This window comes from Nestor notabilis, unplaced genomic scaffold (genome assembly GCF_000696875.1).
Source record: "Nestor notabilis isolate BGI_N333 unplaced genomic scaffold, ASM69687v1 scaffold5795, whole genome shotgun sequence".
Classification (NCBI taxonomy): Eukaryota; Metazoa; Chordata; class Aves; order Psittaciformes; family Psittacidae; genus Nestor; species Nestor notabilis.
The window spans coordinates 3,321-15,735 of record NW_009930601.1 but is presented as its reverse complement, the minus strand read 5'-3'; the positions used below and the strand labels follow the sequence as shown (position 1 = coordinate 15,735).

Sequence of the window (12,415 nt, the reverse complement as noted above, 5' to 3'; positions counted from 1 at the left end):
TAATTATTTTGTCTGTGGTTTTTCATACATCAAATGCCAGGAGTGCCTTCTATCACAGGGCTTACAGGGACATCAAGGAGAGTACAGCTTAAGAATACAGGAGCAAATGACAACAGAATTCTAGAGGCCAAATTCTAATACAACCCTAAATAATGAAGACTGTGGGAGTTACCACTTTTGTTCTTTCCTGTTTCTGCACAGACAGTACATAAGTGGCAAAACCTGTGTTTTATGGCAGCAGGGTTATTTGTTAACAGTTTCAGTAATGCTAGTTCAGGGTTGTGGGTCTTTGAATTCAACTTACTCTTTGTAGTTTTTGGGGGAAGTTCAAAGAGAATTGTATTCCACATTTGTGTTTGCATGTCTCAGTAGCCCTCTCCAGACAGTAATGGAGTAACACAATAAAGATTCTTCCTTCAGATTCCTCTCTGGGCAGGCAGGAATGTGTCAGATTTATGACACTAGTTCTTGGGAGGAGGTTGGTGGAGAATAATAGTGGTGATATTTAATATCTTTAGCATTCTTGGTGATGTGCTCAGTTCTGAGGGAGACCATCCTACACTGGCTTTGCACCAAGGCAGAGAGCAGCAGAAGGTACAGACAGATAAGAAGAGTAATTCTGTAATGGCTGTAATTGAATATGTACTTAAGTACTCTGCCATTCTGTTTCTGGGTTGTATTTAAGCTGTAACCTGTTTGAAATGTCCACACAAATACTTAATAAGTATTTATGCTTCATTATCAGCCCCTCTAAAATGTATATTATAATGTATTTTCTGCAAATTTATGCTAAATTATTTTCTGACTTCTGTTCAGTTTTCTTAAATTTTCCTTTTTCTTATATATGTTTTGTGTCTACTTGCATGTTCCAGAGTGCACGCCTGGATTTTATGGGGCTGGTTGTAAACTGAGGTGCAACTGTCCTACTGATGTTTTGTGTCATCATGAGACAGGAGCCTGCCAACATCCATGTCCACCTGGGTTTCATGGAGAAAAATGCCATTTATGTAGGTACTCACCATATGTTTTCCTGGGAGGTACACTTGGGATGGGAAAACTTACACAGGAAACTTATGTTCAGATATAGAAGTTGCAAATAAAAGGGTTCATTTGTTGTTGGTACAGGTTGGCAGTTCCTCACTTGAAGCCAAACTAATACTTGGAGCCCGGCAACTACCGTGTCTCCCTGCTTGCAAGGGTCGAGGCACAAGGCTGAGGCCAATTACTAAAATATAAACGTTTGTCCAGGTAACTGTGGTTCCTTTTCAGGCTTCAGGGGCAGACTTTCTAGAGCTCTGCTGCAGTTGACTACAGACCACCAGTTGATGAGACACTGATGCTAACATTGATCAGTTTGTACCAGCATAGTTCAGTTTGAAATTGCTGCTAGTGGTGCCTCCTAATGTCTTTGAAATGCTTCCTTACACTGTGTGTTTGGGGTTCTTTTGACCAGCCTGTCAGCCTGGGAGCTTTGGGGTGAACTGCAGGCAGAGGTGCAGCTGCGGAGAAGCACCGTGCAATCCGAAGACAGGGCAGTGTATTTGCCCAGCTGGGAAGACCGGTGCTACATGTGAGCAAGGTGTGTTAGATGTTAGACTGGGATAGTAAGAGTCTTTCTTTGGAAGACATGAGAAGAATTGGAATTGCTCTGTTTCCCACCAAACCTGCTGAAATGCAATATGTTTCATTTGCAGAATGGGTAAAGGATAAGTCTTGGTACAGAACACATGAGGAGGGAACATGATTCAGTTACCCTGACCCACCCCTCTGCTCCAATTAATAATAGTGATTTGTATGTTGGGCTGCGTTCATGCACATTGGGCAGAGATACTGGGGCATTGCAACACCTCTGAGTCTCAGAGCAGAACTTGGAACTGTGCTGCCATATGCACCCAATGTTCCTCAGCAACTGTTGAAGGCCCTTGGCCAAAGACAACTATTGTGGAAACAGCAAGTGAACAGAGGAAGGAATTAAAAAAGAGAGCATTAATGTGGGTGACTAAGTAAAGGGCTGAAAAAAGTCTTAAGGATACTAAACTACTAAGGTACCATGGTTTGCCCCTCTACCACTTGCAGACCTCTAGCTGTTGCATGCCTGAGGAGCATCTACCCTGACTGGACCCACGTTGTGGCTCACCACTGCAGGAACCTGATGAAGGAGGTGGACTTGTATGGAGACCTGGGCTCCACCTCACAGGCACACCACAGTAGAAGTTGGAAGAGAGCCTTTGGGTCTCTTTTTAGAAGTGTTCTCATGTGCTGCATTACAGAGGCCTGTTGACTCTCAGGTTTGCTGAGACAGCACTGTAGGTCTGTAGAGATGATACAACAATCCTTTATCTCGCTTAATTTTACTAATATTTTTAAATTCTTCAAGATAATGGCAGGTATCTGTAACTTCCTTGAAACAAAAAATGGCACTGGGGACATGTCATGTGCTTTTTTTATCTAGATTGCCCAGCTGGTCAGTGGGGACCAGACTGCAAGTCCTCCTGTGAGCCCTGTGCCAATGGGGGACAATGCAACAGAGAGACTGGAGCCTGTGACTGTCCCCCAGGCTACAGTGGGGAATCCTGTTCCACATGTAAGTTCTCACACTGGCGGTTGTCATGAAAAGACGATCAATCTGTGGTTTGATTTCTACATTCTTGCTCTTTTGTGAGGTGCTTGTTATGTTAGATACACTGATCCAAAATAAAATACCTTTTGGCTTCAGGAATTCTCCAGGTTGAATTTGACAATATTTACCAGAAAGAGAGTACAGATAAATGCAAATGACCAGCTAAACTGCATCTCAAATTGATGTTATCATTAGACCTAATTTACGGCAATATGTCCTTAGAAAGACAATGTTTAATAGGCACAATACTTGTGTTGCAATCCTGGTTGCTTGGCAAGAGGTGCTGACTAATTGGCCCATACAGCAGCAACACTCCTTGATGTATATACTTCAGGATTAAATAATAGTTCTATCAGTGCGCTCTCTGCAGATTGACCAGAGAATATGGGAATATGCTCACACAAGTGGTCTGTGCTACTGCGGTATGGCTCCTTATCGAGTCCCTGGGTATTAAAAGCTACTTTGAGTATGGTTGTCATGGTGGCGTAGACAGGCTCTCAGGGACAGCACTGCTTCATGCAAGACCTGTGTGGTGGTATGTTTTTTCTCCTTGTTCGTCAAAATTCACTTTTGATGAAGGTTTGCTTAGCACTCTTTTTCCTCCTCTGACTGATCCTGGTGTGCAGAAGTACCTGAAAGTCACTCAAGCTATTCCCGCTTTGCAGGACTTGGCCCCAGACATCTCGTATAAAAATTACAGATGTTTATTTTTTCCATTTTGATTTCTGGATTCAGCAAATACGTGTTTTAGGGGCAAGCTGTTGCCATCCTGTTTGAAAAGATCAGTCTATGCCTGAGTTACTACCTAGGTGCATCTGTTTTCAGCCTGCCCCAATGGTTACTATGGACAAAATTGCCTGCTGTTGTGCAGCTGTAGCAGCAGCGCTCAATGTTACCATGTCACCGGAGAGTGTATGTGTTCCCCTGGCTGGACTGGCCATGACTGCAAACACCGTAAGTCAAATGCATATTTGCTTCACAGGGTACATGATATCTCCCAGGGACTGAACTTCAAATGTAAGAACCAGCTCTGTTTGTTCTTAGTCTACTACAGTTTTTTAATATACTTTTGCTAATCTTATTGCTTCTGAAATTGTGTGTTTATGGGTTTGCACAGCCTGGGTGGTTATAATCCTTAATTATCTAGGTTCACAGTATTGAAATAGATGGCTGATGAAGCACGAAGTGTTGATATAACTTCTTATTTCAACGCTATGGATCCCTTTGCCCAATACCATCTGCCCTGACAGCATTTTGACTGACAGTTTTGGTTTTAATTTTCAGCACAGATTAGTTTCAAGATTAAGTCTCAAATTTTCATTTTGTTTAGAGATTTATTCAACAAGTGAGCGGCATGTACAGTTGCGTGTCTTAAGGTCATTTCTTAACTTGTGAATGTAAATGCTGGGGGAAATTCTGTTCCCTGGAAGAGCAGAGCATCCTTCTGTTGACTTTAGCATCACTTTCCATATTGATGGCCATATAAAAGTGCAGATTTGCCCTTTTTAGATAGCATCATATAAATGTTAAGTGATCCTGCTTGATTCTTTCCTTTTCCTGTTTCATGTCTTTTCTGCTTAATTCGTTACAATCCCTCTTGCAAAAAGCCAGCAGAATGCAAACCTCTTTCTAAACTTGGTCTTAAACACATAAAATCATGGAAATTAATTGCCACTGTTGACAGAAGAAAGCTTTGGACCTGGCTTCTCAGGCTCGGTACTGAAGAAAACTCTGGGAAAATCTGTAGTTTCCACCAATATACGTATTTTAAAAATCAAATCAGTTGGTAACATGTAGAGTCATTTGGATAGCTTTCCATGACTCCCTAGGCTGTGTAAAGAATTAAGAAACCATGGCAAAGAAAAGCTTTTATTTCTATTCAGGATAAGATATGAGAAAAGTTGTTTTGCAGAGGTGTCTCAGTAAGGCAGTGCTACCAACTATTGCAGACTGGGCATGAAATGGATGCCCGACTCCAGAACTAGGTTTCTGTTGACTTAATTGGCACTTTCGTCCTTATCCTTGCAAGAATGGAAGGAGGTGCTATGGTACATTGTCATAATCCTGTCAGTGTTAGGTGATTTTTAGAATGAGAGCAGGAAGTTGCTTTAATAAAGATTGTGAGATTTCTCTGTGTCCTTGTTGCATTTCCCAGTATTTTTGAGGAAAATATGGAGGATACTCACAAATCTGTCTTGTTTTACCCATTCGCTATTCTGATTATGCAGATTTTTGTGAAGTGAGTCAATAGCTGATATTTTATTTCCATGAAATTATGCGTTTGTGACTGTGGAATGATTGATATGGATTGGCTATGAATGATTAATTTTTTGTGGATAGCATAGTATCTGCCTACTTTCAGCTGAAACAAATAGGCAAAAATGTATTTATTTTCATCAATTTGTGCCCCATGCTGCACTGAAGAGTCTAGTCCAGAGCTCCTGCATCTTAAGGGGGTCATTCTGCATTTTTCCATTCTCATTTAAATGTAAAATAATCCATTAGGCAAGCTTAAAATTGATTCTCAATGTAAATATCTTTTTACATTGCAGCCTGCAGTAGTGGCCACTGGGGACAGAGCTGTGAAAACACGTGTGTCTGCAATAATAGCGATGGTAGCTGTGATCCAGTCACTGGCTCCTGCTTCTGTGAGCCAGGATTCACTGGGAAACACTGTGAATGGAGTAAGTTGCCACTTTGTCAACATAGGGAATTCGCAAAACCAAGCAACGGAAATTGTGGTTTTCCTGATAATTCCCTCCAGGCTGTGCTGCCTCCGGTCTGCCCAGCACGTCACAGGGCTCTCAGGTTTCATTTGGGTTAGATAGTTTCCCTAATTTGGATTCCAGAAAAGTTATGTTCAGACTTGTTTTGGACTCAACAGCTATTTTTAATGTTAAGACCTTGTGTGAGTGATAGGTGTGTTATATATTTGGCTTGTGCTATAAAAGTTTCCATATTGGTTTTATCTGGTTTTAGGTCTGCACTATTTCTTTGTAAATCTATTTTTAAGGCCAGGCATATAGAAATGTTTCACATGTACATTACAGAAGCAAAATCAGGAAGATTTAGGGTCCCCTATTTATCAACAAAAAAAATGCACAATGGTCTTACCAGAGGCCAATAATCTCCACTAATCTATCTCTAGCAGAGGCCAATAGCAGGTGCCTTAAGAGGATAAAAACATATAGATATAAATATCTATAATATAGGTAATTCCTGATATGTTTCCCCAGGTGTCATGCTTCTACCCCATGATAGCTTGATGGCATCAGGGTACACTGTGCACCGGTATCTACTAGAGCCTTATACTCCTGTGGGACTGATGTGCCAGGCCATCTGATCCACACAGTCCAGTAAACCCGATTGTCCCTCTCCTCCACCTGGCTGGAGACAGGGCCCTTGTAATAGTGATCTTAAGATTCTTCACTTACTTCTTGTACAAAGGGATTAGAATTCCTTTTCATAGGAGTCAGAGTAAAATCAGCTCTTTCATTCCATCTGGGAAACTTCCCACCAGTCTGGAACAGCAACTTCCTTTGGAGGATCCCCATTCACTGTTGTTTTTCTTTGCAATTCATATACCCATTCCTCCAGAACTGAGGTGGGTTTTCCATCCCACTTTCTCATGTCTTCTCCATGATCCCACAGGTAAAACCACAGGGTGCCCCATGGTGTGTATCTCCTATATCTTCCCTCTTGAGCAAAAGGGCGCTTACTGTTAATAGCTGAGATGTGGGTCTCTACACGTGGGGAGCTGGATATATTGTCTCTCAATTGCTTGAACTCCTAGACAGGAGTTTTTCCGCAGCTGGAATGATGGAGGTGGAGAGATTGTCTTCAAACTCATGGAGCTAACAATTCACTTCATCTACTGTTGGTGATGCTGCATCCATCCAGCTCATTGTTTCCAATGAGTTGGCATATAATGATGGCGCACTCTGTGTAGATTTCCACCACATGGGTTGTGTACACTCAACTTCATCTGGATCTATGGGTGTATCGTCTGACTTACAATAGATCCTCTTTAGAATGGCTAATTTCCTCAGGTAGTGGAGGCCTTTCTCTATCACGGTCCACTTGCCTGGGCAACTTATAACATCTACCTTGTAAGGATGCCTTTCTTTCACAGCCAACAAGAGCTGCCTCCAGAGGCTAAGGATTCGTTTTTCTTTTGCAGTCACTTTGTCAGTTCCCCCTTCCCTAGCAAGTGATCCCAGCTTCTTGGCTTCCTTACCCTCTAGTTCGTGACTGTTGGCCCCATAGTCCCAGCATCAGAGTATCCAGGTGATGATGTGCTCCCCTGGAAGATGGCTGAAATCTTTTCATATATTCTACAGCTCAGTCAAGGACAGAGATCAAGAAATTACCTCTTGTTCTGCCTCTTCCTGATACTGATTCCTCTCATTCTGGTGTTGCCCCCTCTAGTTCTGGCATGAAGTCTTCATCTTCCTTCGCTACACAAGCTGCTTTTTGTTTCCATTTCCTCTTGCATAAAGGGGCAACTGATAGCAGCACAGATTGGTCCTTTGGTTCAGCTGCAGTGCGTGCTACTGGGGTTGCAGTGACTGCAGTGTCTTTCACTGTGATTGGAGTGGCTGCAACACCTGTTGTCAGAGTTGGAGTAGTTGCTGTGCTTGTTGGTGGGATTGGGATAGCTGCTGTGCTTGCTGTTAGGGATGGAGTAGCCGTGGCATCTGTTGCTTTGCCATCAGATCCAGAGACATCCTTTTCTGACTGAGGGTATGTGCAGAGGGACTCGTTAGGCACAGGCCAAGCCGCAGCACATTGCAGTTATTTGTATCTCCCTGGTATTGCCAGGATGGCAGCATGCCTTTTTTAAGTGTTTTACTAGTTTTTCTGGATTTTGCACTTGTTCAGTGGTGAAGTTCCAAAGCACTGGAGGGGCCCACTGGCCTAGATACTTGCCCATACTGTCCCACACACCCTGCCACTCATGACTGTCCAGCGTCGGGGAAAATCTCTTGGTGGTATTCTTAGATAGTTGTTTAACCTTAGACAACACATGAACCATATTCAACAAAGTGATGGTTCCCAGTGAAAGGAGCAGGCTGGTTTCAAGGATACTCAAAGGATATTCACCCCTGATGGGGGAGGGGAAGGTGCAAGAGGATGTCTCCTCTATAGGTTGGCCCTCCAAGGGAGGAAAAAAAGAAGTGTAATTATTAATAATTCACATTACATGCTCCCAAATTATAGAGGTGATGGCAATGCTGAGAACACATACCAGATCAGTTTCGTGATCAGTAATTCTATCGTATCACAAGCCATTATCATAAAGTACAGCAAAAGGAGAACCTTAGCCCAGGCTCCAAAGCCCATAAACACTAAAACAGTAAATGCTGGCTGCAACTAAGGTGTGACATAAAGAAACTGTGAGACCAAGTGCAACAACTCCAAGAGCAAATAAATCAATATTATGGCGAGTGACTATTAATCCAAAACAATGAATGCTTATCACAAATACGATTAGACACACTCTGGTCAGATCTGTCATTATCTCAACCCTTCATGCTGCATGCAGGGCACCACAAAGGACTGTTGTGGTTTAAGCCCAGCTGGTAACTCAGAACCATGCAGTCACTCGCTCACTCCGCCTTTCCCTCTACTTCTCTAGGCAGGATGGGGAGGAGAATTGGAGGAATATAAACCCCATGGGTTAAGGTAAGAACAGCCCAATAACTAAAGTATAGTATAAAACTACTACTGCTACTACTAATAATAATAAGGAAAATAACAAGGGGAGAGAATATAAAACTAAAAGGGAAAAGGAAAACACCAACAGTAAAACACAAGTGATGCACAATACAATTGCTCACCACCCACTGACTGACACCCAGCCTGACTTGAGCGGTAATCTGCCCTTCTGGGTTACTCCCCCCTGTTTATATACTGGGCATGACGTGCTGTGGTATGGAATACCCCTTTGGCCAGTTTGGGTCAGGTGTCCTGTCTCTGCTTCATCCCAACTTCCCCTCCTCCCTGGCAGAGCATGAGACTGAAAAGTCCTTGATTGGGATAAGCATTACTGAGCAATAACTAAAACATCAGTGTGTTATCAGCATTGTTCTCAGACTACAGCCAAAACACAGCACTGCACCAGCTACTAGGAAGGAGAAAAAGAACTCTTACAGCTAAACCCAGGACACCAGATTTCATCAATTTGTCACTCAGGAGCTCCTTGAGACAGAAGCAATATCTCTATATTTCATACTACTTAAGGATTTTTTTCCAATTAATGTGCTTATTTCCTTTTTGATTCCATGCAGACATTTGGTATCTACTTCATCTTGCGGCAATAAGTTGCATAGTTAGGCTATTATTATTAAGTTGTTAAATAAAATAAATATCCTATCAGTTTAACAGTCTTACAGTAGCATATACATAACTGCCAGGGTCTCAGTAGTGTAGGCAGAATTAACTGCTGGTGTCATACAGAAATGTCAAAATAATTTATCTGGAACAGTGACCTAAGACAAACCCTGGAAAGTTGATCTTACCGTGCCTGTTGTTGGCACAGAGGGAGTGGAAGGAGAGTTAGTTGGGAAGACCAGCTCCCGGAGAAAAAGGTGCCAGCTCCACTTCTTTCACTCTTGACCTCTCTCAAAATAGCATCCCTGCAGGCAGAAGGTAGCCAAAGAGCTGGTTGTAATCTTCTCTGGCAAGGTAAGCAGTGAAGCCATTGCCACCAATAAAACATCTGGCGACCCCTAACATTCTGTCTCTTTTTACCCCACTTTAGTTGTGTGTGTGTATACATACATATATATATATGTAAAAATACATATATGTGTGTGTGCAAGATTATGAAAGGCATAATTCTTCCCTAAACATTTTATGCTGCCTTCGAGGCAAGATCTTTACTGTCCCTGGACAGCTCCTTTCCCCCTGAGGCATCTCTAGCTTCTTGCTGCAGCTTGAACTCTTTGTGTCTCTGCAGGCAGCTCAGGTTCTCCAGTGGAGTGGATGTATCTCTGCACTGCAGCAGCCCATGCCTGCTCAAGCAGGGGGCAGATTCTCTGTAATGTGGACTGCAAAATCATCTGTGAAGTGTGCTGACTCACTGCTGTTACCTTGAAAGTCTCATCTCAAGGCTAAACCCTGTAGGTTTGAAGAAAGCTCAGCTGAGAGCCCCACCCCTATTACTGCACTGAAATACTATTTTCCTTGCATAGATTCTCTGGGTTCTGTCTGAAATTTCAAGTGAAAAGTAAACACTGAGCAGGATGAAGCTTTTAAGGCACAAGTGCACTCCTATCTATTTACTCATTAAACTAGCGTAGGGAGCATGATGCCTGATGACCTGAAGCTCTGGGAATAGGAGGTGATGCAAATGGGGTTTTGCATTGGTTCCATCCTTGCACTGAATTTCACCTGCAAGTGCAAAAACCATATTCAAACAAGTCCACATTTAGGAAACAGCCCATTTTCTGACACAGATGACTGAAAGCAAAGTGGTACTCAAGGCACTTTGCTATCCTGTCTCCCATCCCAGCCTATAACCCCTATAAGAGACCCAGGGGCTGACATAAGTTAGTTGAGAGTCACTAAGCTGCAGGAGCAATTGAATTCATGCTGGCTCCGATCACTGCTTGCCTATGGCACGAAATAGGCAACACCAAACCCATCCCTTTATTCCAGATATAGAGTTGTCTTTGAGGATCCTTCTTGTTCTCTGTTCTCTGTGATTCTTTCCAGATTGCCTGAAAAATCACTTTGTTGATGTAAATGCTAAAATCATACACTTTTAAAGAAATCTGGCAATAATCTATGTAACTCATTTAGAAAGGAGTTCACAAAACCTTCGAACATGAGTAAAGGCCCTATAATATTGTGTTTAGCCAAGTATATATCTATATTTCAGCCTGTCCAAAATACCTAACATGAATTATGCAACTGGCCCTGTTCTTAATTGATTTTCCTATAATCCTGGAAGAAATTATTTTCATTCTCAAGTGCTGTTTTATTTCTTCCAATAGTGAGTACCATGCAAATCTTTTAAAACTCCTTACATTACTGCTGTGGAAATATAATTGTTAATCTGTCCTCCAGATGTAATGCTTTGCTTGAATTTTTCAAAGGAAAGCCTGAAAGTAAAGTACGCAGCATTCAGTTTGGAGCTTTCTGAAGGAATCCACCACAATTCATATTTTCTCCAGATCTCTGGGGAAAGAGGATTTGCAGAAAAACAGAGGTCAGGGCCTCAAAGGGAGGTACAGAAGCTGGGAGCTTCCCCCCTCCTGACTGAAGAAGTTCCAGAAGATACGTGCACATACGCAACTCCAGACCAGTGTGCAAAGTGTCATAAAAACGAACTGAGGAAGTCACAGGCTTTGCAACTATCAGATGATATTAATTTTCTGTGCAGAATTTAAACTTTCAACACTCTGGTGTTTTTCTAAAATAGAGCTTAATAAGAACAGCCCAACTTACCTGGACCTCAAGGAGAACACTCAATCACATCAGTTTTAAGGCATTACCATTATGCCTGGATTCTTCTTTTGGAAATAGTAAGAATTCCCATGTATCTAAAAATTCCCCATTGATCCCTGATCTGCTCCAGAATTAACCTGTCATCTGGTTTTGATTCCTTTGCTGCAGGGTGCCCTGAGGGAAGCTTTGGCCCAAGCTGTGAGCACAGCTGTCAGTGCCAGAATGGAGCTGCCTGCGACCATGTGAGTGGAGCCTGTACTTGCACAGCAGGCTGGACAGGAACCTTTTGTGAAAGAGGTACTGTGGCTCCCTCTGGTCCCTTTCAGGTTTATGCAGATGGGGTTTTTTTAATGCAGAGAGTTGGTTTTACAATTTAAAGCACCTGATCTAAATAAAGCACTGAACTTAGTTGGAAGATGTTATTGAAATGTGTGCTTCCATCCTAACTCAGGAAGAATTTGCTGGTTGCCTGACACTGAGCACATGTTTTAAAGTAAATAAAATTAGGTACATGCTTAAGACTCCTGCTGTATCACATCATTATGAAGACTCTCTGTTTAAGCAGAGTCCTACTGTCTGAACACTGAGCAGAAACATGCTTGTCCGGCCTTACACTTGCTTGTCCCTAGCGCCTCTCTGACATGTTTTAGAGAAAAACATGGATCTGTGAATCATCCCAAAGGAACTCTTTAAGAACAGATATATTTTTAACTTTAATAAAGCCAACAGATCATTTTCTATTACCTGATCATTTGGTAATGTGTTGGAAAGATTGGACTGTATTCCTTAGGTACATTATTGTGAGTTGCATTGCCGAAGGAGGTTACTGTCATGCTGCATCATAAAAAATAGTGTCTTGAATACAACATAAGCAGCACATAGTCAGACATTATGAAAGTTATTTAAGTGTAAATGATTGAAGATTCTACAAATGATGATCATTAAACCAAAGTCACAATTATTTTGCTTATCAGATGGTTTACAAAGGTAGCATTATAGCTACGATGGAGGGAAGTGGCAGTTCTCGCAGGCAGCTGCTGCCCTCTGATGGGAAGGGAGGAGCTCCACAGCCTCACCAGTAATGTAGCAAAGCATTCCATTGATGAGTTAAGATATTGCTTGCTGTTTCCCTCCCATTCTTACCAGGAGTTATTATACAAAATAAATACTCCTTTTAAGGTTCTGCTGCAGTTTGCCTCATAATTTATGGTATCTCAATTATATCCCCTTTTAAAATTATTTAGTTGAACTCTGTTTTTTCAAGTTTATCCTTTTTTTTTAATTATTATTTTTTAATGAAGAAGTGATACAGTTATCTGTGCTGTGGTGTAAATATGTTAA

General features: G+C 42.0%; 1 protein-coding gene across 1 annotated transcript in view; it reads left to right on the top strand.

The window, feature by feature from the left end:
- The window catches only part of LOC104406492 (multiple epidermal growth factor-like domains protein 6), a gene marked incomplete at its 3' end in the record, with an annotated part of 59,261 nt that extends 47,890 nt beyond the window's left edge, over window positions 1-11,371 (top strand). Inside the window, exons 13-18 of the mRNA XM_010015481.1 lie at window positions 873-1,007; window positions 1,454-1,579; window positions 2,453-2,584; window positions 3,446-3,574; window positions 5,173-5,304; window positions 11,243-11,371. Of these exons, the coding sequence (XP_010013783.1) occupies window positions 873-1,007; window positions 1,454-1,579; window positions 2,453-2,584; window positions 3,446-3,574; window positions 5,173-5,304; window positions 11,243-11,371 (783 nt within the window). The remainder of the gene's footprint in view (window positions 1-872; window positions 1,008-1,453; window positions 1,580-2,452; window positions 2,585-3,445; window positions 3,575-5,172; window positions 5,305-11,242) is intronic.
- Window positions 11,372-12,415: the final 1,044 nt, after the last annotated feature.